The sequence below is a fragment of the Chlorocebus sabaeus genome, chromosome 5 (assembly GCF_047675955.1).
Source record: "Chlorocebus sabaeus isolate Y175 chromosome 5, mChlSab1.0.hap1, whole genome shotgun sequence".
NCBI lineage: Eukaryota > Metazoa > Chordata > Mammalia > Primates > Cercopithecidae > Chlorocebus > Chlorocebus sabaeus.
Window position 1 is genome coordinate 2033242 of NC_132908.1, and position 24793 is coordinate 2058034.

At 58.5% G+C, this 24793-nt stretch overlaps 2 protein-coding genes across 14 annotated transcripts in view; one reads left to right on the plus strand and one right to left on the minus strand.

The window, feature by feature from the left end:
• Positions 1 to 733: 733 nt before the first annotated feature.
• On the minus strand, positions 734 to 9192 carry NTHL1 (nth like DNA glycosylase 1). Of its 4 annotated transcripts, none has more exons than XM_037990011.2 (6): positions 8992 to 9192; positions 6785 to 7023; positions 5278 to 5451; positions 4229 to 4388; positions 1049 to 1154; positions 734 to 966 (listed from the first exon to the last, which is right to left on the minus strand). In XM_037990011.2, the coding sequence occupies exons 1-6, from the start codon at positions 9104 to 9106 to the stop codon at positions 843 to 845; spliced, it is 918 nt and encodes a 305-aa protein (XP_037845939.1). In that variant the 5' UTR covers positions 9107 to 9192; the 3' UTR covers positions 734 to 842. The 4 variants fall into 4 exon arrangements, with proteins under 4 accessions (XP_037845939.1, XP_007980525.2, XP_007980530.2 ...); XM_007982334.3 differs by having other exon boundaries at positions 5278 to 5448; positions 8992 to 9169; XM_007982339.3 differs by having other exon boundaries at positions 1049 to 1151; positions 8992 to 9153.
• Positions 9193 to 9234: 42 nt separating this feature from the next.
• Positions 9235 to 24793, plus strand: part of TSC2 (TSC complex subunit 2) — a 40570-nt gene continuing 25011 nt past the window's right edge. For 8 of the 10 annotated variants that reach the window (XM_007982251.3, XM_007982272.3, XM_037990007.2 and 5 more), the window contains exons 1-14: positions 9235 to 9337; positions 9865 to 10031; positions 12171 to 12257; positions 15604 to 15714; positions 16538 to 16682; positions 17267 to 17384; positions 18065 to 18113; positions 18512 to 18637; positions 18973 to 19046; positions 20255 to 20381; positions 22104 to 22247; positions 23222 to 23359; positions 23847 to 23950; positions 24323 to 24404. In XM_007982251.3, the coding sequence (XP_007980442.2) occupies positions 9894 to 10031; positions 12171 to 12257; positions 15604 to 15714; positions 16538 to 16682; positions 17267 to 17384; positions 18065 to 18113; positions 18512 to 18637; positions 18973 to 19046; positions 20255 to 20381; positions 22104 to 22247; positions 23222 to 23359; positions 23847 to 23950; positions 24323 to 24404 (1443 nt within the window). In that variant the 5' untranslated portion in view covers positions 9235 to 9337; positions 9865 to 9893. The other 2 variants (XM_037990006.2, XM_037990009.2) reach the window with 2 other exon arrangements.

Genomic DNA, 24793 nt, shown 5'->3' on the forward strand with positions numbered 1-24793 from the left:
GAGTGGAGGGATGAGGCTGTTCCAGGGAGCCCCCTGCCCGAGTCTCAGCAGCTGGAAACTGGGTCTCATTCCTGAGCCCCTGCCCTGCGTCCATCTGCTCCCATCCCCGCTCCCTCTCCCCCACCAGACCCCATGGCACCCCCTGCTGTGTGGCACATTCTGGGCCCAGGACCATCTCTCTATTCGGCAGACTCAGCCTCCCACCTTCATCTTCCCTGTGAAGCCATCTGGCTCCACACAACACCCACACGGGCCACCCTTTGCCCAATTCACCCTGCGACCTCTAGCAGTCACAGGTCAAGCCTTGTAGGCTATGGCACCCTGCCTGGGTCCCCAATGTCCCTTTCAAGGCCAGGTAGCGCTGTAACGGGGGGTGGGACTGGGCAGAGGCTGGGCTTTGAGGTCACTGAAGTTCAGGAGCTGGTGGTGTCCAGGCTGCGAAGCTGGGGGCCGGCGATGGCTAGCATGAGGGGCCAGGGTCCTCAGCCAGCTGCCTAGGGCTGCTTCCCCAGTGGACTTCCAGCAGCCGGCTGCAGCTGGCTCTTCACTTCCTCCCTCCCAGGTTCACGCACACCCCCTCCTCCTCCCTGAGTACTGAGCAAAGACTGTCACGTCCCCAGCCGGCCTCCCAGGCAGCCCTGCTCCACACACGCGAGCATGGGTGTGCACGCACACACACTTGTATGTGATTCCCATGTGCCCTGCCCCCTCAGAGACAGACATCAGCCAGATCCCATCTGCAAACAGCCCAAAGCTTTATTCGACAGGCGTGGCTTCCTGAAGCGTAAAGCCACTTCACAGACCGTGGCCACAGCAGCACCGAGGCGGGAGCTGCTCAGCCATCAGAGACCCTGGGCGGCCGGGCACAGGGCTTGGTTGAGGCAGGCCTGGCAGCGAGGGCGCACAGGCAGACAGGTCTGCTGGCCGAAGCCCACCAGGAGTCCATTGATCTCGTGCCACAGCTCCCTGTGGGGGTGGGGTCTGGGTCAGTGCGGACGGAGGGCAGGGTGAGCTTTTCTCCGCCAGGAAGCCCCCCACACACTCATACCTGGGCAGCCACTCCTCCAGGGCGGCACGGGTCTCCTCTGGGGACTTGGTTGCTGTCTTGGTCCACCTCAGCCGGTTGGCGATTCTGTGCACGTGCGTGTCCACTGCTGCGGAGAGGCAAGTGGGGTGAATGGGCACACTCCACCCGCCCAGCCCGTGCACTCCCTGCCCAGAGGCAAGTCTGCCACCGCCCCCGTGGTCCTCCAGTTAGAGACTGGAACCGCAAAGCCCTGGCTGCAAGCCTACATCTGACCATCTTGGCTGCCCCTGAGGTGCTGGGGCAGGGGCTGAGCCCTCTGGTGGGGTGCAGGCCTCCCTCCCATCACCTGAGCCAGCCTGGGCAGGGAGGGAGGGCTGTGTTCTGGGCTGACCCATTCCCACCAACCCTGGTGCCAGATGGGTGTGTGGGTGGTGGGGTCTCTGCTCCGGGCAGGGCTTGGGGGTGGATGACTCAGCTCTGCTTCGAGCTCTATTTCCCACAATAACAGCGACAGCTCACTTGGACAAGCATTTGCTAGGGGCCAGACCCTACCGGAGAGACTGGCCAGTTCAGTAAATCCTCACAAGGTCCTACAGACACCCGAGGACCCTGTGAGGCCTGGCAGGATCCCGACTCCGAAGCACCTCTCAGCCCTCAGCCTCCCAAGGAACGAGGCCCTGGCCCAGGAGGGCTCATCCAGGCTTCCCTATCTGTCTCCTGTGGCCTGAGGCCCCTCCTGGCATAAGTACTGGCTCTGGGCACCAGGCTGAGTGGCAACAGCTCTGCCCAGCAGGCCGGCATGAGGTCACAGCACCTGCCACTGCAGCGGTCAGGAACAGAGCGGGAGCATGGCCCGGCTGGCCACAGCTGCTGTCCACCGGGGATCTGGCTCCTGCTCCCCTCAGCTGGTCACCCCAGGTGCCTGCTCATCGGGCTCCCTTCTCCCACCCGGTGGCCCCTGCCAGCTGCGGCCCCAGCCCCAGCCCTGCCTCCTCCTTCAGTGTTTGCCAAAGAGAAAGCCAAATCCTGCACCAGCTCCTTCGCTGCCGCCTGCAAAAAGGTGTCTGAGGGTGTAGGGAGACCACAAGGCCTGAGAGGCCACATCCTTGGGGCTCTGAGCCTCAGTTTCCTCCTCTGTAACACGGAAGTGGCCATGCTTCTTAGGATACCCAAGGCTGAGTCAGGACACGTCACAAGGTATGGGCCTCCTGCCCACCTGGACAGTGAATGAGGAGGACTGCTTCACCCACTTTGTGGCCAGAGCTTAGAGAAGCCAGGTGCCTGGCCCAGAGTCACTCAGTCGGGAGGCGCAGAGCTGGGACTGCAGCCAGCAATCTATGACTGTGACTTTTTTTTTTCTTTTCAGACGGAGTCTTGCTCTGTTGCCCAGACTGGATACAGACAGTGGTGCGATCTTGGCTCACCGCAACTTTCGTCTCTGGGTTTTAACCAATTCTCCTGTATTAGCCTCCCGAGGAGCTGGAATTACAGGCTCCTGCCACCACGCCCGGCTAATCTTTTTTTTTTTTTTTTTTTTTGAGATGGAGTCTCGCTCTGTCGCCCAGGCTGGAGTGCAGTGGCGTCATCTTGGTTTACTGCAAGCTCTGCCTCCCGGGTTCACGCCATTCTCCTGCTTCAGCCTCCCAAGCAGCTGGGACTACAGGTGCCCACCACCAAGCCTGGCTAATTTATTGTATTTTTAGTAAAGATGGGGTTTCGCCGTGGTCTCGATCTCCTGACCTCGTGATCTGCCTGCCTCAGCCTCCCAAAGCGCTGGGATTACAGGCTTCAGCCCTCGTACCCAGCCAGCTCTGACATTTTAACTGAGAAGTGTTTCTCTTTCTGGGAACCCCCAGGAGGCAGCCCTGGGGTGTCCTTGCAGGTGGTCAGGCCCACAGACACCTGGAGAGGGAGGTATTCCTGCATGCCTGTCTCTTGTGCCTGCTACTCCCAAAGCCCATTCCCTGCCTGGCTGCGGGCAGGGACCTTCCCCCACAGCCCTGTCCAACCATGATGCAGCACCCCAGGGACACGGGCAGCTGAGGACAGCTGCCCAGATAAGCTCAAGTGTCCGTTGAGAGGCTGGCAGGTGGTGGTGCTGGGAGCTTCCGTGGGGAGGAGGCCCTGCCCCGGCGCACCTGGCCTGGCTCTGGCTCTCTGGGGCTGCTGCAGCCCTTCAGCCTCACCGGGTGGCCCCCTGCTCAGAACCGAGGCCCTCAGCTCCTCATGGCCCTCTTGCCCACCAGAAAGTGCTGGAAGGCCCCCCCAGCACAGGCCCCTGCAAGAGTCCCACAGGGGCCTGGGATGGGGGCACACAGAGGGCAGGGCCAAGCCCTGGTTTCTGGACTGGCTGGGCCCAGCTGCGTGTGGCCTTAGGAGCCCCAAATCCTCTGGGCAAAGCCGAGGATGAGGCAACCCCACCCCAAACCCAAGGGTCTATCTTTACCCAACTGCCAAGAAGCCTCTGGTGCCAGGAAGAGACACCAGGACATGGGAAAAGGATTTAAGGAGGGCCCTCCCCACAGTGCCTCCCTCCCCACCCTCTCCTTTCTCTCTCTCAACTATCCTCACTTCTCCCTGCAGCGCCTCCCTCCCCACCCTCCCCCCATCCCCCCCAGCACCTCCCTCCCCACCCCACCTGCTGAGGGGACACTCTTCCCCCTCCCTCCTCAGCCCTCATCTCCCCGCTCTGCCCTCATCTCATTCCAGAACTTACTGCTCTTGGCCCTGTCTCTTGAATCATGGTTTTGCAGATGCTGTTCCTTCTGCTGGGAACACACTTCCTCCTCTTGGCCTGGCTCACCCCACCTTGCCCTGCAGCTCTCAACTGAAGGATGACCTTAGGGGCCTTCCCAGGGGCCCTGGGCCCAGGCCAGGCCCAGCAGGGTGTTTCCACCCCACGAATGGGGAATTCCCTGCTCCACATCTCTCCCAAATTCAGCACAGATGGAGTCTAGCTCCGGGGCCTCTCTCAGAGCTCTGCACAGAGCAGGCGCCCAGCCCATGCGAGCTCCTGCCCCAGCGCCTGTCTCTGAGTGAGGCTGGCCTGGCTCAGCCCTGGGAGCACCTTTCTGACCCTATGGGCTGGGTGGAGGATCAGGATGCTGGAAGTGGAGTCACAGGTCAAAAGGATGTGGGGAATCCCAGAGCAGCCAGTGGGCCGGAGCCAGCCCTGTCCTCCTGGGGGTGCGCACCACTCACCAATGCCTGACACAGTGCCCCAGGCCACAGCCATAGCCAGGTGTGCCATCTTGGGCCCAACGCCCGGCAGTGCCACCAGCTCAGCCACGGAGGCTGGGATGTCCCCGCCATAGCGCTGCTGCAGGATGGTGCTGGTCTGCTTGATGTATTTCACCTTGCTCTGAAAGACAGGGGTGGGTTCAGCCTTGGAGGCAGGGGCATAGCCCGACTGGGGAGGACACAGCCCCCAGGAGACCCACAGGTGGCCAGAGCTAACTGCACCTGCTGAGGACATGTGCAAGCTCAGCCCCTGCCCTCCAGGAGGCAGGACCAAGTGGAGGGCAGCAGGGAGGCCCAAGGCAGGCCTGACCCCCTCCTCCCACCCGTGTGGGCCAATGACACGTGTGTAGGGTCTGTCTTGGGTTCCCCTGCCTGTCATTCCCTGCCAGCACCCCGGCCAGTCCAAGCAGGCCAGCCGCTCCCAGGAGTGGGGCTTCGCTGCACCTGCGCCTTCAGGAAGGAGGGCTGGAGCTGGGGCTTCCCCACCAGCTGCTAGGCCTGCCGGGTGGTTCCCATCCTGTGCCTGAGTGGAGAGGGCTATTTAAAACCCATCTGAGAAACTGTGGCCCACACGGGTGCCAAGGGGAAGCGGCCCCACCCACTAAGCTGCTTTCAACAGATCCACCCACCACCATCCAGTGCTCGGCAGGGTTGGGGAGCAGGCCTCCTGGAGGGTGAGGGGCTCTGGACAGGAGGGGTGATACCCCAGGGGAGGCTAGCAGTAAACAAAGGGAAAGGCGGGTGGGCAGGCGGTCTTGGCGGTGAGGAAGGGTGGGCAGGTGGTGAGGTAGGGAGGCAGAGGAAGGAAAGGAGGATGCGAACAGGAAGGCCAAGGAGCTGCTGGGACTGGGCATCAGGCTCCAGGACCCCATGGCCTGGGATGGGGGCTCCAGGGGGACCCCCAAGCCTGAGATGGTTGACCCTCACCTCCTGCACCGCCGCCACCCCCCTCAGCCTTCCAAGGTCTCTCTCAGGCCACCCGGCCCCGGGTTACCACAGGCAGGGCTCACCCTCCAGAAACCGACGGGGTAGATGAGCTTGCCCAGCGTGGCATCATCTGTCTGCAGGATGCTGTCCACCGTCAGGCCCTGCGCCCGCAGTCGCTGCATGGCGCCCGCCGTCACCTGGTCTTTGGTCTGGCTGGAGAGCATCAGTGACAGCAGCACCTGGTACCTGCGCACCTGCTTGTGCCGTGACAGGGACCAGGGTGATGGCAGGTCCTGGGTGATTCCCTGGGGCAGGCTCCCCTCATGCCCTCTACGTACCCTCATTTGTTACCCTGGGCCACATATGGGGCATCGGCCTCCCCCTATGGGGTAGGGAGGTCTGGTTTGGGTGTGTTTGGTCATCTACACCCCCACGACAAAAATAGTACCTGACTCACTGGAGCAATGTGAAGCTTAAATGAATTGTCTCAGGGCTTAGAATCGTATGTGGCTGGGCGCGGTGGCTTGCGCCCGTCATCCCAGCACTTTGGGAGGCCAAGGCAGGTGGATCACCTGAGGTCAGGAATTTGAGACCAGCCTGACCAACATGGTGAAACCCTGTCTCTACTAAAAATACAAAAATTAGCTGGGTGTGGTGGTGGGCACTTGTAATCCCAGCTACTCGGGAGTCTGAGGCAGGAGAATCGCTTCAACCCAGGAGGCGGAGGTTGCGGTGAGCTGAGATTTCGCCACTGCACTCCAGCCTGGGCAACAAGAGCAAAACTTGGTCTCAAAAAACCCCCAAAACAATCATATCTGGCCCATCACTACTGAACAGCCATTGGCCACTACTATTGATTGCTTTGTGAATGATCACACTACCCATTAAAAACAATTTTTTTTTTTTTTGAGATGGAGTATTACTCTTTCACCCAAGCAGGAGTAAAGTGGTGTGATCTTGGCTCACTGCAACTTCCAACTCCTGGGTTCAAGTGATTCTCCTGCCTCAGCCTCCCAAGTAGCTGGGATTATAGGCACCTGCCACCATACCCGGCTAATTTTTGTATTTTTAGTAGAGACGGGGTTTTGCCATGTTGGCCAGGCTGGTCTCAAACTCCTGACCTCAGGTGATCCACCTGCCTCGGCCTCCCGAAGTGCTGGGATTCCAGGCATGAATCACTATGCTTGGCCCATACTACCCACTTTACAGACAAGCAAACTGAGGCTCAGAGAGGCCTGTATCCAAGTCACCTGGTAGTAGAACAGGGATTAGAACTCAGCTTGGTCTAAGGTTCCAGGCCCTGGGACCGTGAAGTAAAAGGAACTCTTCCTCCCTGATATCACGCAAAGCCCAGGTCACGCCTGCATTGGGCAGAAGTTCTAGCATGAGGCCCTAAGCCACCGGTGTCCTGACCTGCTGAGTGGCTACAGTGATGCAGGCAACACTGCCCAGTGCTCTGGGGCACCGGGTGTACATCCTCCCAAGGTGCTGTCTGCAGGGGAAGGTGCCAGCCAAGAGCCACCGGGTAGAGAGAAAACAAGTATCTTGCTAACAGCGGGGGTCACCTGGGCAGATGGGGCCCCTGCCTACCTTTGGGGGTGCACTGGAGTCATAGCAGTGCTCGACCCCCAGATGGTCCACAGGTGCATCCTTTTTGCTTCTCATGGCACGGATGTTGACCAGCTGTTGCTGCCAGTCCTGGGGCTCCCAGACTGGCACTTTGAGGGACTTAGCCTTCTCACCTTTCTCACTGTCCAAGCCCTCATAGGCCACACACAGTCTCTGTGCTTTCCGCCGATGCTTCACGGGGCTGTGGCTTTTCCTTGCTTCTGCAAAAAGCACCAGCCAGTCCCTCTGGTGGGGCCACAGGTGAAGGGAGGGTAGGGGTGCCGTCCCGCCTGCTAGCTTACCCCTCCCTCATTCATGCCCCAACTGTCCATTATCTAATACACTTGGGGTGCTCTGCCCTCTGCAGTCTGGGATATGTGGGCTCTCCTTATGCCAGCGACCCTGACAAGGTCCATGTTAGCTCATGAGGACTCTAGCAACAGCCTCTACCACAGGGCCCCCAATACATCCTCTATACTGCACCAGAGACAATCTGTTAACACCCACATCGGGTTGTGTCACTCCCTTTTAAAAATTCCTGGCCGGCCGGGCGCGGTGGACCAAGCTTGTAATCCCAGCACTTTGGGAGGCCGAGGTGGGTGGATCACTTGAGGTCAGGAGTTCGAGACCAGCCTGGCAAATATGGCGAAACCCCATCTCTACTAAAAATACAAAAGTTAGCCGGCTGCGGTGGCGGAGGCCTATAGTCTCAGCTACTTGGGAGGCTGAGGCAGGAGAACTGTTTGAACCTGGGAGGCGGAGGTTGTGGTGAGCTGAGATCACGCCACTGCACTCCAGCCTGGGTGACAAAGTGAGACTCTGTCTCCAAACAAACAAACAAAACCTCCTAATTGACTTCCGTTTGCTGTCATAATAAACTCTGAACTCTATCCTGGCATCAAAGCTCCTGCCACCCTGGCTGGCATCACCGCCTAACTGCTCCCAGCTGTACCAGTTCCTCCTGCCATCATCTGGACTATCCCTGGGGTCCCTGGGTGCCTATCGGAATCCCCCTCTGGCCAATTCTGCGGAAGTCCCCGTGGGACTAGCGCAGGGGCCCTGTCGTGTCCCTCACTGCTCACTGCAGTGCTTGGTCCTCAGCAGGTCCTCAACGGCTGCAGGATAAATATGACTGCCATGCCCTTTCCTGTTTTCCCTAAGAGGCACCCTCGAGCTGAGGGAGCAGGCTTCTGGCTGGGTGTGTTCTTGGCACCCAGCCTCTCTGAGGGAAGCAAGTTCATTGCAGGAGGGCAGGGATGGGACCCACAGAGCCTGGAGTGGAGAGTCCTGGGCAGGCTGGTGGGAAGGGAAAAGTTTTCTTTTTTTTTTTTTTTTATTTTGAGACGGAGTCTGGCTCTGTCGCCCAGGCTGGAGTGCAGTGGCGCAATCTCGGCTCACTGTAACCTCCGCCTCCCGGGTTCACGCCATCCTCCTGCCTCAGTCTCCCGTGTAGCTGGGACTACAGGCGCCTGCCACCACATCCGCCTAATTTTTTCTTTTTTCTTTTTTTTGAGTCGGAGTCTCGCTTTGTCACCCAGGCTCGAGTGCAGTGGCCGGATCTCAGCTCACTGCAAGCTCCGCCTCCCGGGTTCACGCCATTCTCCTGCCTCAGCCTCCCACGTAGCTGGGACTACAGGCGCCCGCCACCTCGCCCGGCTAGTTTTTTGTATTTTTAGTAGAGACGGCGTTTCACCATGTTAGCCAGGATGGTCTCGATCTCCTGACCTCGTGATCCGCCCGTCTCGGCCTCCCAAAGTGCTGGGATTACAGGCTTGAGCCACTGCGCCCGGCCCCGCCTAATTTTTTCTAGTTTTTTTTTTTTTTTTTTTTCTGTAGAGACGGGGTTTCACCATGTTAGCCAGGATGGTCTCGATTTCCTGACCTCGTGATCCGCCTGCCTCGGCCTCCCAAAGTGCTGGGATTACAGGCGTGAGCCACCGCGCCCGGCCGGGAAGCGTTTTCTTGCTCGGGGCGAAAGTGGGCAGCGGAGCAGAGCGTCCGAAACCCAGCCACTGCGGACCGCAACCTTTGGGAAAAGGGCGCAAGGTCGGAACGCAGGGCAGCACGTGGGAACCGTTCGCAGCCCTTGCAGCCCCTGCCCGCGCAGCTGCAGGAGGCGGCGGCCCGGGACTCCAGCCTGCAGCCCCTACCCCGCTTCCTCCCATGCTCCGGTCAGGGCGCGGCGCTACCTGCTGCAGCTTCTCCCTTCCGGGGAGGCGCGGGCTCCTCCCCACACCCCCGCGGCCCAGCCCCGGGTCCCAGGCTCCGGTTCCGCGTCAGCATCCTGGCGCTCAAGGCGTTCATGCCGGACTCCTGCGGACTACATATCCCGGCGGCCCAGGCGGCCCCGTCACGTGACGCAAGGATCTCCGGCCTTTCCGCTAGAGGGCTGCCCAGAACTACAACTCCCAGCAAGCCCCGCGGCGGCCCTCCGCGCGGCACCGCTGCGGGTCGCGCTTCCGGCAGCGTCCAGGGGCCGGGGGGTGCGCCTTTCTCCGCGTCGGGGCGGCCCGGCGCGCGGTGGCGCGGCGAGGGGTGAGTGGCCTGGGCCGCAGTGTGCCCCAGTCCCCACGGGGCAGCAGGGTAGCGGCTTAGAGAGGCGGACCCCGCAGTGTCCGGGTCCCGGGCCCTCACCCGCGCCCGCTGCAACCCGACTCCGGAGCTCCGAGCATCCCTTAGTTTTAAGTCATGGCGGGTGCGAGCGGGTCTCTGCTGCAGTCGGCTCCATGACAGCTGCTGCTCCACATGGGGAGAGGAGAGACGGCAAACATCCGGGCTCCCAGGACTTCGCGGCGGCCATCCTAACCTGTGCACTGAGTCGGGCGGGGCGGGCGGCAGCGTCTGAGCAGAGAGCTCCCTAGACCTGGCCTGGTGTCTCCCTGGCTTTCCTAGGTGCCTGTTTGCGACCTGGTCAGCTGGGCTGTAGTTGAGTTATCCCAGGGATTGTGGGAGGAAAGGTTATGCCCACCAGAGGCCCAGGGTCCTGACGGCTGGAGGTCCGCAGTGGGGAAGGTGGGCAGAGCTGTTGCTCAGATGTCCCCGTGCCTGTTTCGTTTGCACAGAGGGGTTTTCTGGTGCGTCCTGGCCCACCATGGCCAAACCAACAAGCAAAGATTCAGGCTTGAAGGAGAAGTTTAGGATTCTGTTTGGACTGGGAACACCGAGGCCAAATCCCAGGTCTGCAGAGGGCAAACAGACGGAATTTATCATCACCGCGGAAATCCTGAGAGTGAGTGAGCTGCCTGTGTCTGCTGGGCTAGAGGGAAGTGTAGGGAAGGTTGGGTTTTGTCTTGCACCAGGTTCTGTGGTGCTGCACCTGCACCAGGTTCTGAGATAGGTTGCTGGCGACTGTTTGCACAGGAAAGCTGTCTCCAGTACTTGGAGGCTGACATGTCCTTCCTCAAGAGACTTGGAAAGTCAGGATCTTGGTGACCTGGTTCAGGCACACGAGTGATTATTCAGATATTGACGAAAGAAAGCCCCATTTTATAGATGAGGTCTGAGAGTCATCATCTCCACCGGTAAGGATATGGCCAGGTGTTAAATGATAACATGTGAGTTCCTGGGAGAAGTGGGTTCTTTATTTTATTTTTTTTGAGACTGAGTCTCACTCTGTTGCCTAGGCTGGAATGCAGTGGCATGATCTCTGTTCGCTGCAGCCTCCGCCTCCAGGGTTCAAGCGATTCTCCTAATGCAGCCTCCTGAGTAGTTGGGACTACAGGCACCTGCCACCAGGCCTGGCTGAATTTTTTTTTCTTTTCTTTTTTTTTGAGATGAATTGTTGCTCTGTTGCCCCGGCTGGAGTGTAATGGCACAATCTCTGCTCGCTGGTACTCCGCCTCCCAGTTTCAAGTGATTCTCCTGCCTCAGCCTCCCGAATAGCTGGGACTACAGACACATGCCATCACACCCATCTAATTTTTGTATTTTTAGTAGAGACGGAGTTTCACCATCTTGACCAGGCTGGTCTCGAACTCCCAACCTCAGGTGATCTGCCCGCCTCGACCTCCCAAAGTGTTGGGATTACAGGCGTGAGCCGTTGCACCTGGGCTAGGTCTTTATCTTTTATGTGTGCTTGTGTCTTTGTCACATATGCTAGGCATTGTGTTTTGCCCATGAGTAAATGCTGAATTTTTGCACTTTAAAGTTTTCTACTTAGAAACAACTAAAACTTTCATCAACTAATGAATAAAATATAGTCCATCTGGGCCGGGCGCAGTGGCTCGTGCCTGCCATCCCAGCACTTTGGGAGGCTGAGGCAGGTGGATCAACTGAGGTCAGGAGTTTGAGACCAGCCTGGCCAACATGGTGAAACCCTGTCTCTACTAAAAATACCAAAAGTTAGCCTGACGTAGTGGCAGGCACCTGTAATTCCAGCTACTCAGGAGGCTGAGACAGGAGAATTGCTTGAACCTGGGAGTTGGAGATTGCAGTGAGCTGTGATTGCACCACTGCACTCCAGCCTGGGGAAGAAGAGCGAAACTCCGTCCGAAAAAAAAATTTTACAGTTTAAAATTGTATTTCATGTTATGTTTTATCTCAATACAACATTTGCAGTTGTGAAAAAATAATTACACATTCTTAGCTCCTCGGGATGGAGCAGTAAATCCCGTTGGTAAATCTTTTTTTTTTTTTTGAGACCGATTTTCGCTCTTGTCACCCAGGCTGGAGTGCAGTGGCGCGATCTCAGCTCACTGCAACCTCCGCCTCCCAGGTTCAAGGGATTCTCCTGCCTCAGCCTCCTGAGTAGCTGGGATTACAGGTGCCCACCACCACGCCTGGCTAATTTTTTTTTTTTTCTTTTTTTTGAAACGGAGTCTCGCTCTGTTGCCCAGGGTGGAGTGCAGTGGCCAGATCTCAGCTCACTGCAAGCTCCGCCTCCCGGGTTTACGCCGTTCTCCTGCCTCAGCCTCCCGAGTAGCTGGGACTACAGGCGCCTGCCACCTCGCCCGGCTAGTTTTTTGTATTTTTTGGTAGAGACGGGGTTTCACTGCGTTAGCCAGGATGGTCTTGATCTCCTGACCTCGTGATCTACCTGTCTCGGCCTCCCAAAGTGCTGGGATTACAGGCTTGAGCCACCGTGCCTGGCCAATTTTTTGTATTTTTACTAGAGACAGGATTTCATCATGTTGGCCAGGCTGGTCTCAAACTCCTGACCTCAGGTGATACACCCGCCTCGGCCTCCCAAACTTCAGGGATTACAGGCGTGAGGCAGCGCGCCTGGTCAGGTGAATCTTGATTTCAGAAAGATCTGTTTTAATCTCTAGTCTGGAAAATGCAGCGGGAGCCTTTAGGTGGTTTGTGACTTGCAGTTTAGGAAACCGTGGCCTGACCGCTGGCCCCTGTTTCTTCTTTCATTTCTCTCCAGGAGCTGAGTGTGGAATGCGGCCTCAGCAATCGCATCCGGATGATAGGGCAGATTTGTGAAGTCGCAAAAACCAAGAAATTTGAAGAGGTAGGTTTATCCAGTTCAACTACTAGAGAGAGGCACGTAGACTGTTCAGAGCCTGAGTTTGCTTTTTTTAGGAGTATGGTTGACAGCTAACTGCTGATGATCTGGTTTGGACTTTTTTTTTTTTTTTGAGATGGAGTCTCGCTCTTTCGCCCAGGCTGTCACAATCTCGGCTCATTGCAACCTCCGCCTCCTGGGTTCAAGCGATTCTCCTGCCTCAGCCTCCCAAGTAGCTGGGATTACAGGCATGCGCCACCACGCCCAGCTAAATTTTGTATTTTTAGTAGAGATGGGGTTTTACCATGTTGGCCAGGCTGGTCTCGAACACCTGACCTCATGAACCATCTGCCTCGTCCTCCCAGAGTGTTGGGATTACAGGCGTGAGCCACCGCGCCCGGCCGATTTGCACTGTTTTAGGGAAATTTAGCTTTCGTAATAGTGATGGGGAAGCTACTGGGAATGCCCTGAATACAACCTTGAGGGACCAATCAAGTGTGGAAGTGAGGAGCGAAGGGATTGGGCTTTTCTAGCAACACTAGAAAGAGGGTGTGGGGGCTCATACCTCTAATCCCAGCACTTTCGGAGGCCGAGGCGGTGGATCACGAGGTCAGGAGTTTGAGACCAGCCTGGCCAACCTGGTGAAACCCCGTCTGTACTAAAAAATAAGCCAGGCGTGGTGATGCATGCCTGTAATCCCAGCTACTTGGGAGGCTGAGGCAGGAGAATTGCTTGAACCCGGGAGGTGGAGGTTGCAGTGAACTGAGATCGCACCACTGCACTCCAGCCTGAGCAACAGAGCGAGACTCTGTCTCAAAAAAAAAAAAAAAAAAAAAAAAAAGGCTGGGCACGGTGGCTCACACCTGTAATCCCAGCACTCTGGGAGGCCGAGGCGGATGGTTCACGAGGTCAGGAGTTTGAGACCAGCCTGGCCCACGTGGCGAAACCCCATTTCTACTAGAAGTACAAAAATTAGTTGGGTGTGGTGGTGCATGCCTGTAATCCCAGCTACTCAGGAGGCTGAGGCAGGAGAATCACTTGAACCTGGAAGGTGGAGGTTACAGTGAGCCAAGATCGCCCCACTGCACTCCTCCATCCTGGGCAACAGAGCAAGACTCTGTCTCAAAAAAAAAAAAAAAAGAGTTTATAGTGGCTGATAGAAATGCATGCTCACTCGCCCTCTCTTGTTATAAGTTCAGGCCAAGAAAAATCAAGAAAGGGTTCGTTCCACAGAGAACAATCCTAGGCACGCTGGTCTTGGTGCCACTTTGGGAGGGTGACTGGTCGGTGGTATTGGTCGACGTCATGGACATAGAAGTTTGTATTTTGGGCGAACATTGCCGTACTTTCCTGATGACCTGTGGACGGGACGGGAAGTGGCCATTTTGGGAGTGCAGGTTGGTGGTGGAGCCCCTGAGGGCTCTGCCCTCGCCTTGCCCAGCATTTGTGTGTGGGAAAGTAGTGAGAAGACCTGGACCTCTCATGCTGAGATCTGCTAAGAGGGGAGTGATTGCTACCTCTGCAGCAGCTCATCTGAAACATGCTGGCCGCGCGTTAGCAAGGATAAGTGTAAAGAATAGATGTCCTTGGCCAGGCGCAGTAGCTCACACCTGTAATCCCAGCATTTTGGGAGGCCAAGGTGGATGGATCACCTGAGGTCAGGAGTTCGAGACCAGCCTGGTCAATATGGCAAAACCCCGTTTCTAGTAAAGATACAAAAATTAGCTGGGCATGGTATCGGGCACCTGTAATCGCAGCTACTCGGGAGGCTGAGGGAGGAGAATCGCTTAAACTCAGGAGGCAGAGGTTGTGGTGAGCTGAGATTGTGCCATTGCACTGCAGGCTGGGCAACAGAGCAAGACTTCATCTCAAAAAACAACAAAAAAGGAATAAGCGTCCTGCGTCCTGTTCTGAGAGTTGTTTGTGTGGGCCCAGGGCAGCCTGTGAGTAGATGAATAGGCCTCCGAGGCTGGGATGGTCCCGGGGCCTGTGTCCGCGCATCTTTGCAGCTGAGGTTGCAACTGCAGGAGTATTGTCAATAGACAAAGGAGGTGAGAGTGCCAGTTGTCTTGAATTGATTGGGATGTTGGTCAGATGATGTCTAAAAGAACCCGGCCATTTTGTTATTTGGTTAGAGACAAGGTCTCACTGTGTCACCCAGGCTGGGGTGCAGTGGCACAGTCATGGCTAACTGCAGCCTCAACCTGCCAGGCTCATGCGATCCTCCTACTTTAGCCGCTCAGGTAGCTGGGAGTACAGGCGTGCAGCACCACGCCTGGCAAAGTTTTATATTTTTTGTCATGACAGGGTCTCACTGTGTCGCGCAGGCTGGTCTGAAACTCCTGGCTGATGCGACCCTCTCCCCTCTACCCCCCGAAGTGCTGAGATTACAGGCGTGAGCCACTGCACTTGGCCAGAACATGGCCATTTTCGTTGCCCTCCTTAGAGGAGTAAGGCCAGGAGTGAGCCCGTGGTCTGAAAGCCGTGGCTGGTGGTGAATGTGGAGAAGGGAAGGTGGTGAGAGCCATGGCTGGTGGTTAATGTGGAGAAGGGAAGGTGGTGAGAGCCGTGGCTGGTGGTGAATGTGGAGAAGGGAAGGTCGTGAGAGCCGTGGCTGGTGGTTAATGTGGAGAAGGGAAGGTGGTGAGAGCCGTGGCTGGTGGTTAATGTGGAGAAGGGAAGGTGGTGAGAGCCGTCGCTGGTGGTGAATGTGGAGAAGGGAAGGTGGTGAGAGCCAGCCCAAACCCCTGCCGAGAGACTGATTCTGGCAGCTTTAGGGAGCAGGGGTGAGCACCCCACAGGCTGGGTGGCAGTTAGAGGAGGCAGATTTCAGCAGGCCACACAGCACTCTTTCTCAGCAGGTCAGGCAGGCAGCAGAGGCTGGGCGGGGCGTGGGGTCGAGGACCCCATGCTGGCGTGTTCGCTAGAGGAAAGCCACAAGCAGGGATTCTGGGTCAGCTGCAGGCCTCGGGCTCAGTGTGCGCCTGTGGTTCTGAGACTGTCCCATGACTTCCTGTCAGCGTTCCGGCAGCTCTAGTGGGACTCCCTGCTGGTCCAGGTGAGGCCAGGATCGCTGCCCTGGCCTGCTGCTCTCCTCTCAGCCCCAGTCTGTCACCTGGTGGGGGTTAAAGGGACCTGCTGGGGTTTGAGGCAGCTCTGAGCCATTCCTCATACCAAGCCTGTGGTCATCTCAGGCTGCAGGAGACACAGGAGATACGAGCTTTAGAGGTGGGGCTCTAAGTCACAAGCCCCCGTTGTTCCACCCTGTCCTTTGCTCACGGCACTGTTCCAGTTGCCGGGGCCAGGGTCTTGGAGAGCACATCCTCACCGCTGTCCCCTCTGCTGGTGACAGCACGCAGTGGAAGCACTCTGGAAGGCGGTCGCGGATCTGTTGCAGCCAGAACGGCCGCTGGAGGCCCGGCACGCGGTGCTGGCTCTGCTGAAGGCCATCATTCAGGGGCAGGTAAGGCCCGGGGTGACACTGGGTGACGTCCGGCCACCCACTGACTGTCCTGTCCCTGCTGGGCCGTGTTTGGACTCCTGCCTCAGTGAGTGGCTGGGCACAGGGTCTAGGGGCCGACGGGCTCTGGAGCTGGACGGCCTGTGGTGTCTCCTGTTGTCATGAGGTCTGTGTGACGGTGGACGCACTGCCTCCTCGCCTGTAAACAGATGGTCGTTGCACCTTCCTCTTATGGGATGTTCTGGGGATCATATGAGGCAGTTCTCGCAGAGTGCGGAGACCGTACCTGGCAGCTGGTGTGGGGCTGCATGTTGTTTTGCCCTTGCACCCTTTCGGGGCTGCTCCGCTGCTCACTGCATTCCAGCTGTCCTGGTCTTGGCTGACCCTGAACACCCAGGCCTCTTGGTGTTCCTGCCTCCCCTGGTTGGCCACTTCCACTCCTTGATGTCCCAGCTGCTCAGAAGGGCCGTCCACTCTCACAGGCTCTCTGGGGCTTCCCCCACTTAGGCTTTGTCCTCAGTCTGTGAGCACAAGGCTGTCTGCCCTGGACCGAGTGCAGGGGTTGGGCAGGAGCTATGTCATCTCCTGCTCTGTGCCACCTGCTGTGCCAGGTCCCAACACACAGCAGTTGCTTCCCATCCGCCAGTGCATCCAGCCCCCTGCACTGAGCACCACTGATGCTGCAGACCTGTCCCTTGCAGGGCGCTCCTGTGGGAAGGAGAGGGGACCAGGGCTGGAGTCCAGGCGCCCTGCACTTCAGGGACTTCTTGGCAGCTGTGTGGGAGACGCTGGCCGGCTCTGCTGATCCTGTGGCTTTTGTCTTTAGGGCGAGCGTTTGGGGGTCCTCAGAGCCCTCTTCTTTAAGGTCATCAAGGATTACCCTTCCAACGAAGACCTCCACGAAAGGCTGGACGTTTTCAAGGCCCTCACAGACAATGGGAGACACATCACCTACTTGGAGGAAGAGCTGGGTGGGTGCCACATTGGGTGTGAGGTTTCTGGGATGGGAAGGACCTGGGGCTGGGGAGGGGCTGCAGTTCTCAGGGATGGCCTGTAGCGGGTGTGCCCATGCTGCTCCGTGCACCCGGGCTCATCTGCGTGGCCCGAGTGGCCCCGAGGCACGTGTTAAGGTGGCCAGGTGCCCACCATCAGGTTTGCTGTCTGAGGTGACGTGGCTGGCTGCCAAGTGTGCGCACATCTCCTCCGAGCAGCGCTCTGGTCGGGGTGGGGAACACCCGGGAATCTGGTGATGTTGGCGTCTACCAGCCTTGGGTCAGGCCCTGAGTGTACGGCACGCACTCCTGCTGCCGCCTTGGTGCAGACCCTCTGTGCAGCCCCGGGGGTGGTAGATCCTACTGTCCGTGCATAGCCGGCCTGCCTGGGCTCCCCTGAGCCTCTTCGGGCCCAGTGCGTGGTCTGCCTGTTGCTGCCGGGGGACTGATGATGTGATTTCTGGCAGTGACGGGTTTGGACGCACTCTCCTGCGTGGGGAGGTGGAGGTGAGTGGGAGATGTAGATTCGGCGTCCTCGCAAACTGCCGCCATTTCTCCCGCAGCGGACTTTGTCCTGCAGTGGATGGATGTCGGCTTGTCCTCGGAATTCCTTCTGGTACTGGTGAACTTGGTCAAATTCAACAGCTGTTACCTCGATGAGTACATCGCAAGGATGGTTCAGTAAGAAAATAATTGAGATCCTGTTCTGATAATGGTCCTAAGTTCAGCTCCGCAGTGAATAAAGTTGTTGAAACCACCGAAAAAATAGAGGTTGGGCTGGGCACAGTGGTTCATGCCTGTAATATCAGCAGTTTGGGAAGCCGAGGCAGACAGATCATGAGGTCAGGAGTTCGAGACCAGCCTGGCCAACATGGTGAAACCCCGTCTTTACTAAAAATACAAAAATTAGCCGGGCGTGGTGGTGGGAGTGTGTAATCCCAGCTACTCGGAAGGCTGAGGCAGGAGAATCGTTTGAAACCGGAAGGCAGAGGTTACAGTGAGCGGAGATCGTGCCATTGCACTCCAGCCTGGGTGAAACTCCGTCTCAAAAAAAAAAAAAAAAAGGAAAAGTACGTAGTTGTCTTCTTTTTAGCTATCACCTGATGTCTTGGTTATCTTTTTGTTGTTCGTTCAGAATGTTGCATGAGATCTGTAAGGGCCGGGCCTCTGTCTCACGCTGAACACCCAGCACCGAGAACAGTGGCTGGCACACAGCAGGCACCTGAGTGCTTGGGTGGGTGGGACCCGCAGGGAAGATGAGCCGTGTGTGTTATTGGCATCATAGAGTCACTAAACCACAGCCCGTGGCAGCTCGGACCTCCAGGCCGCGCTGCCGAGACTGAGCTTGCTGCTCCCTGCAGGATGATCTGCCTGCTCTGCGTCCGGACTGCATCCTCTGTGGACATAGAGGTCAGTGCCTCCCCTCCCCAGGGCTGGCCCATTTCACCCTGGTTTCTGGGAGGCTGGGGCTTGGGGATTGAGCCCTGTGTGCCAGCTGCTGGCTGTGTGGCCCTGAGCAAGCTGCTGGATCTCTCTGAGCCTCAGGAGTCCTCCATATAGGTCAGGAGAGCCGGGCGCCTCCGTGTGGAGTTGTAGCTCAGGGTGGATGACAGCATCGATGACCCAAGTGACAGGGATGTCAGGTGCTTCCCGCATGCCCGCTCGGCCGGTGGCTTGGAGAGAGGCTGCTATGGCAGTGGGGAGAGATGGCAGCACAGGCTGGAGGAGGTGGGAGGGAGGCCTGGGTGTCCTCTCCTGTGGTGAGGAGCTGGGGTAGGACCGGTGTGAGCCATCTCCCTCTCTACCAGGTCTCCCTGCAGGTGCTGGACGCCGTGGTCTGCTACAACTGCCTGCCGGCTGAGAGCCTCCCGCTGTTCATCGTCACCCTGTGCCGCACCATCAACGTCAAGGAGCTCTGCGAACCTTGCTGGAAGGTGGGGTCTCTGAAACTGCTCTGGAAGGTTCCTGAGGGCACATGGACGGGACAAGGGCCATCTTGTCTCCCATGAATGGCTGTCTGATTCTTGGGGTGGCCAGACAATGGCCTGTTGAGGGACAGCCAGTGTCATTTTCCCAGGCAGTTGAGCTGAGGTCAGGGTTTTGGTGGCGTTTTGAGAACCCTGCTGCCTCTGTATTTGGGAGGACATGGTGGCGAGCTGGCTGGACCTTGGGTGGCTATAGGGCAGCAGCCAAGTGGGGCCAGGAGAGGGACTGGGGCTGGGGGCGGGGCTTGTGCCTGCCAGCCCCTGACATGCATCGTGTCTTGCAGCTGATGCGGAACCTCCTTGGCACCCACCTGGGCCACAGTGCCATCTACAACATGTGCCACCTCATGGAGGACAGGTGAGTGTGGTGGGCGGGGCGTAGGGCAGCGGAGGCCAGCACGGCCCTCAGGGCAGCCCCGGTGTCCTTGCTGGGCACATACTGGCTTAGAGAGGCCTTGTCCTTTCGGGCAGCTGTTCCAGAGGCTGCCACCAGAGCGAAGCCCATGACTTCTAGGAGCGAGCCCTGGTCCTCTCCTTCCTCTCTCAGTTCAACAGAATATCCACACCCAGCTCAGTGCCTGCCCCGCGCTCGGACATCCTCCAGCGCGCTCCTCCACAGCTTAGCCTGTTACAAGGCGAGGCTCGAGGTCTTGGCCTTGACGCTGCCCTTGCCCTCACCCCCACAGCCAGACTGTGGCCTCTTCTGCTGCTTTAGCCCTGAGAGATGACTCAGCTCTGCCCATACCCTGGCCTCCCACCCGTGCTGCCAGATCCCCTTCCTCCTGCTCTCCTGTATCCATCCGCGCCTCCTGAAGCCCACTCCACGCAGCACCCGAGTGGCCTTTTTCTGACACAGATATGTCTGTGTCACCCTTTGCTGGAAGCCACATGACTCCCAGTGCCCTCAGGGTGCAATGGAACCAGCCCTGGGGCCCAGCCCTGCCTCAGCCCTTGTATCTCTCCCAGCCCTGCCTCACTGCCTCAGCCTTGCAGCTTTCCTTCCCTCCATCCATGGAACCAGCCCTGGGCCCAGCCCTGCCCCAGCGCCTGCATCTCTCCTTTCCTCCGTCTTGCCTTCTCCCATCCACCAAGGGCTTGTGCATGCCCTGATTCCTCTTACTAGCAGGTTCTTCCGCCTTTGCCGAGTTCGTCTGTTTCCTGAGGTCTTAGCATGGTCACTAACTCCCCCACCTCCCTGAGTAGTTTTTGCCGTGGCTTTTCTTCTTGGCTGTGATTGGAGGAAGAGATTTTGCGTTTACCTGTGTGGCTGGTGCCCGTCTCCCCCAAACTGTGAGGCTGTGGGCCATCCCTCTCGCCGCGTTCCTGTCCCTGGCATGACCTGTAGCTCACAGCGTGGTCAGCAGTGATGGGCTGCTGCCTGTGCGTGAGGGTGAACGAGAGCGTTACTGCTGGCCTCTGTTCCCTGCCCTTCCCCAGCGGTGCTCCGGCCCCCCAAGCAGAGGGACCTCTGGGGCTGCTGCAGGAGCCTTGGCAGCCTCACACGTCCACGGCGGACCCTGGGCCAGAGCCCTGCTCACATTCTGTCTCTCTGGGGAACACTTTCAGAGCCTACATGGAGGACGCGCCCCTGCTGAGAGGAGCCGTGTTTTTTGTGGGCATGGCTCTCTGGGGAGCCCACCGGCTCTATTCTCTCAGGAACTCGCCGACATCGGTGCTGCCATCATTTTACCAGGTAAGGCGGTTTCCGTGTGCAATGAGCTGGCAGGAACGGGAGAGCTCCCCTCAGGCCTGCCCACCCACACCACCGGGTCCTGCTGCAGGGGCTGCAGTAGGCCTTTCCAGGCAGTTGCTTTGCAACTGGGGGTGAGGTTTGGGGCCCTGTGAAGGCTTTAGTCTGTTTTGTTTTTTTTTTGAGAAGGAGCTCTGCTCTTTTTGCCTGGCTGACTGCAATCTCCGCCTCCCGGTTCAAGTGATTCTGTTGCCTCAGCCTCCTTGAGTAGCTGGGATTACAGGTGCCTGCCAAAATTAGCCTGGCTAATTTTGTGTTTTTTAGTAGAGACTGGGTTTCGCCATGTTGGCCAGGCTGGTGTCGAATTCCTGACTTCAAGTGATCCGCCCACCTCAGACCCCCAAAGTGCTGGGATTACAGGTGTGAGCCCCCATGCCTGGCCAAAGACTTTATTCTGTCTCTTTTTTTTTTTTTGAGACAGAGTTTCACTCTCGTTGCCCAGGCTAGAGTACAATGGCGCGATCTCGGCTCGCTGCAGCCTCCGCCTCCCCAGTTCAAGCAATTCTGCCTCAGCCTCCTGAGGAGCTGGGATTATAGGTGCCTGCCACAATGCCTGGCTAATGTTTTTTTTTTTTTTGAGATGGAGTTTCGCTCTTGTTGCCCAGGCTGGAGTGTAATGGTGCGATCTTGGCTCAGTGCAACCTCCGCCTCCTGAGTAGCTGGGATTACAGGCATGCGCCACTATGCACAGCTCATTTTGTATTTTTAGTAGAGACGGGGTTTCTCTGTGTTGGTCTCGAACTCCCAACCTCAGGTGATCCGCCAGTCTCGGCCTCCCAAAGTGCTGGGATTACAGGTGTGAGCCACTGTGCCTGGCCAAGGCTAATGTTTTTGTATTTTTGGTAGAGATGGGGTTTCACCATGTTGGTCAGGCTGGTCTTGAACTCCTGAGCTCAGGTGATCCACCCGCCTTGGCCTCCCAAAGTGCCGAGATTATAGACGTGCGCCACTGCGCCCGGCCCAAAGGCTTTATTCTCAAGCAAACCTTACATCTTGCGAGTTGCACCTTCTAGAGTTGGCAGTGGAGGGGCGAGTGCTGCCTCTGGGGTGGCCGTTGTCTTGCTGTTGGCGGCACTGTTTTGTCGAGTGCTGATCTTGCCCTGTCTCTGCAGTGGCGCCTGGCACAGATGCCGGTGGTATAGCTTCAGTTTCCATGCTCTGTGATGACGGAGTGCTTTTCGTGTCCCTCCTTGGTCGGTGCTCACAGCTCCCTGGAGGGTGGGGCGAGCGCACTGTGCCGGTTTTATAGTGACGGGCTGCGGTGCGGGTCACAGGGCTCTCCTGATCCCCTGCTCTCCCTGCTGCACGCCTCCCGTAGAGGGGGCCGGGAGATGTTGTCTTTGTGCTCGGCTTGCAACAGAACTCAGGGCAGCTTTCAGGTGCTGCTGGGCTGGCCCACTGGGTGCCCAGGATTCAGTTGCTGATCTATCCGAGTCAGGGACTTTGCAGGCAGGTATGGGGTGGGGCCCCGTCTGGGTCCTGACCGTGCTGGAGCGTGTAGAAACTCCTCCTGGGTGCCCCACATGCTGTTCTGTGGCCCCGATGCATGTGCGGTGGGCACTGTGGCCTCAGGTGTGCTACTCCCGGTCCCAAGGGTGACTGGGAGGGCGTCCCACAGTGAGCAAGCAGCGCTGACCCTGTGTGCTGGCCGGGCTCATGTTCCAGGCCATGGCATGTCCGAATGAGGTGGTGTCCTATGAGATCGTCCTGTCCATCACCAGACTCATCAAGAAGTATAGGAAGGAACTCCAGGTGGTGACGTGGGACATTCTGCTGAACATCATCGAACGGCTCCTTCAGCAGCTCCAGGTGGGGTGGGGGCAGGAGCTCCAGGGAGCACTGGGACCCCAGACAGGCAGGCTTGGCCCACTTGGAAGATGGTACCTTGGGCCCCATCTCTGGTGGTCCCACAGAGACTGCCGGAACCGTGTTCTCTGGTGATTCACAGTGGTGCTCATCCACCTTCCACTGGAGACAGATCTGATTTTTCCAGACGTGCTGCATCATTTTGGCCCCAGACAGGAATATGCAGTAGGTGAGCCGGGGCTGGGCCACTGTTGCCCACAGTCCGCAGAGTGCCCTGCAGGCCATCTTCATGGCCTGAGTGGCCCCGGCACGGTTCCCAGAGGGCTGCAGTGCGGCTTTGGCGTGGCTTTGGGGGAGCGCATCAGTCAAGTCTGCTAACCGCAGCTCTAAGGAGGACTCCACAGCCACACAGGCTCATCGGCACAGGGGTCCTGGGGAGGCGAGGCTGGTAGCCAGCAGCCTCAGAACTGTGCCTTTTCCCAGAGCCTGGGGTGGGCGACGTACAGAAAGCCAGGCAGCGGAAGGGAGGCTGGGACTTAGCAGGGAGTGAAGTCCTCTCAGGGCCTGTCGCTGGGCCAGAGCATTGTCCCTGACCCCTGGCCAGGGGATGCTGCAGCACTGAGTGGCAATGGCAGAGGCCATAGCCTGGGGCTTCTAGAAGAGGCTGGACCAGGGAGAGGCAAGAAAGGCTTGTAGTTGTGGCTGCTCTTGGCCCTCCTGCCCGAGCTTCCTTCTTGGCCCAGCTGCGTGGGCACAGCCAGGATTCCCTGGGGGTGGGGTACGGGCAGGAACAGCAGCTGCCATCCCAGCTACTGTGGCCTCTGGAGAGGATCTGGGGGGTGTCTCAACCCGTGTAGCCCAGAGCGGCCTGAGAGGGCTGAGGGCGTCCCCCTGCGGCGGGTGCGTAGTGAGGCCTCTGGTGCCGAGTCCATGCGGGGAGTGGAAGTCGGCCTGTGTCATGGTTCCTGATACTGCAGACCTTGGACAGCCCGGAGCTCAGGACCATCGTCCATGACCTGCTGACCACGGTGGAGGAGCTGTGTGACCAGAATGAGTTCCACGGGTCTCAGGAGAGATACTTTGAACTGGTGGAGAGATGTGCAGACCAGAGGCCTGTGAGACCCCTTCCTGGGTGGGGCCTTTGGGCTTTGGCTGGTGAGGAGGGGCCGGCTGCTGGGTGAAGTGCAGCTTTCTGAGCCTCGGAAGCCAGGTGGGCGCCTGCTTTCCTGGTCTCTGCACTCGGGCAGGGGCGGCTGCTGGGTGCTGGCGGGCAGAGCGTGTGTTTGCTGACAAGCTCGGTGTCAGCCCACCCGTCAGTTTCCTCCCACCTGTGTGGAGGAAGCGTCCATCCGGCTCTGTGGAGTCCTGTGGCTCCCAGGCGGCTGCAGTCATTTTGCCAGGAACACTCAGCTTAGGACCCAGGCTTTTCCATGGGTTTGGACGCACGTCTTCCCCACTGCCAGGAGTGCCTTTGCATCTGTGGGCTGCAGGCTGTGAGGCAGCTGGGCTCTGACAGCAACCCGGCCTCTCAGTCAGCAGCCCGGTGTGGAGAAGGCGAGCGCCGGAGGGGCAGAGGGGCAACACCGGCTCTTCTTTTGACAGGAGTCTTCCCTCCTGAACCTGATCTCCTATAGAGCGCAGTCCATTCACCCAGCCAAGGATGGCTGGATTCAGAACCTGCAGGCGCTGATGGAGAGATTCTTCAGGTAGGGAGTCCTCTGCAGCCTTGCCTGGCACCTGGAGCCTGGCCCTGTCTCTGTCTGGGGCCCACCCGGGCCGGGTCTCAGGATGCCCGACGAGCAGGGTCCCCATCTCTGCCTCTGGAGAGCCCCGGCTCTGAGTGAGCAGGTGCTAGCTTGCCTTCCAGTCCAGCAGGACAAGGTCCTCTCGTGACGCCACTGGGCTGCCTCCTATGGGGGGTGGTCTGGAGGGACGCGTCCTGGGAGGCAGAGCTTTGTGCCCTGTGTGCCTGGATGCAGGAGGACCCAGAATCGGGCTGGCCTGTGCCAGGCAGACAGGCTGGTGCGGGGCTGTGGCCGGGCACTCCCCACCCGCCCCAGCAGGCTGCTGTCCCACAGGAGCGAGTCCCGAGGCGCCGTGCGCATCAAGGTGCTGGATGTGCTGTCCTTTGTGCTGCTCATCAATAGGCAGTTCTACGAGGTGCGTGTCCAGGGCGGCCGCGCTGGGGGCTCAAGGCTTTTTCTCCATGGGGTGGGCGGTCTCCGTTGTGTACATGCTAACACAGAGCCGGGCTCTGCCTGGGACTTCGGTCCTGCCGGGCCCCCTGCAGCCCCCAGCGTGGTCTGTTTACCCCTGTTCATTCGCTGGCTTGCTCGTCCTGGGCGCCTCTGCCAGGCCTTGACACGTGGCCAAGTAGCAAGGAAGGCACAGTGCCTGCCCTCAGGGAGCTCCGGCCGGGTTGTCACTGAATACAGGAGCCTCTTAAGAATTCTGTTCAAGTTCGTTTAGATCAGTCTCGCGTGGGGACGTTGTCTTCTGTTTCTGTCACGAGGTTCACTCTGTGCACCTGGCCTGGTCGCCAGCCCTGC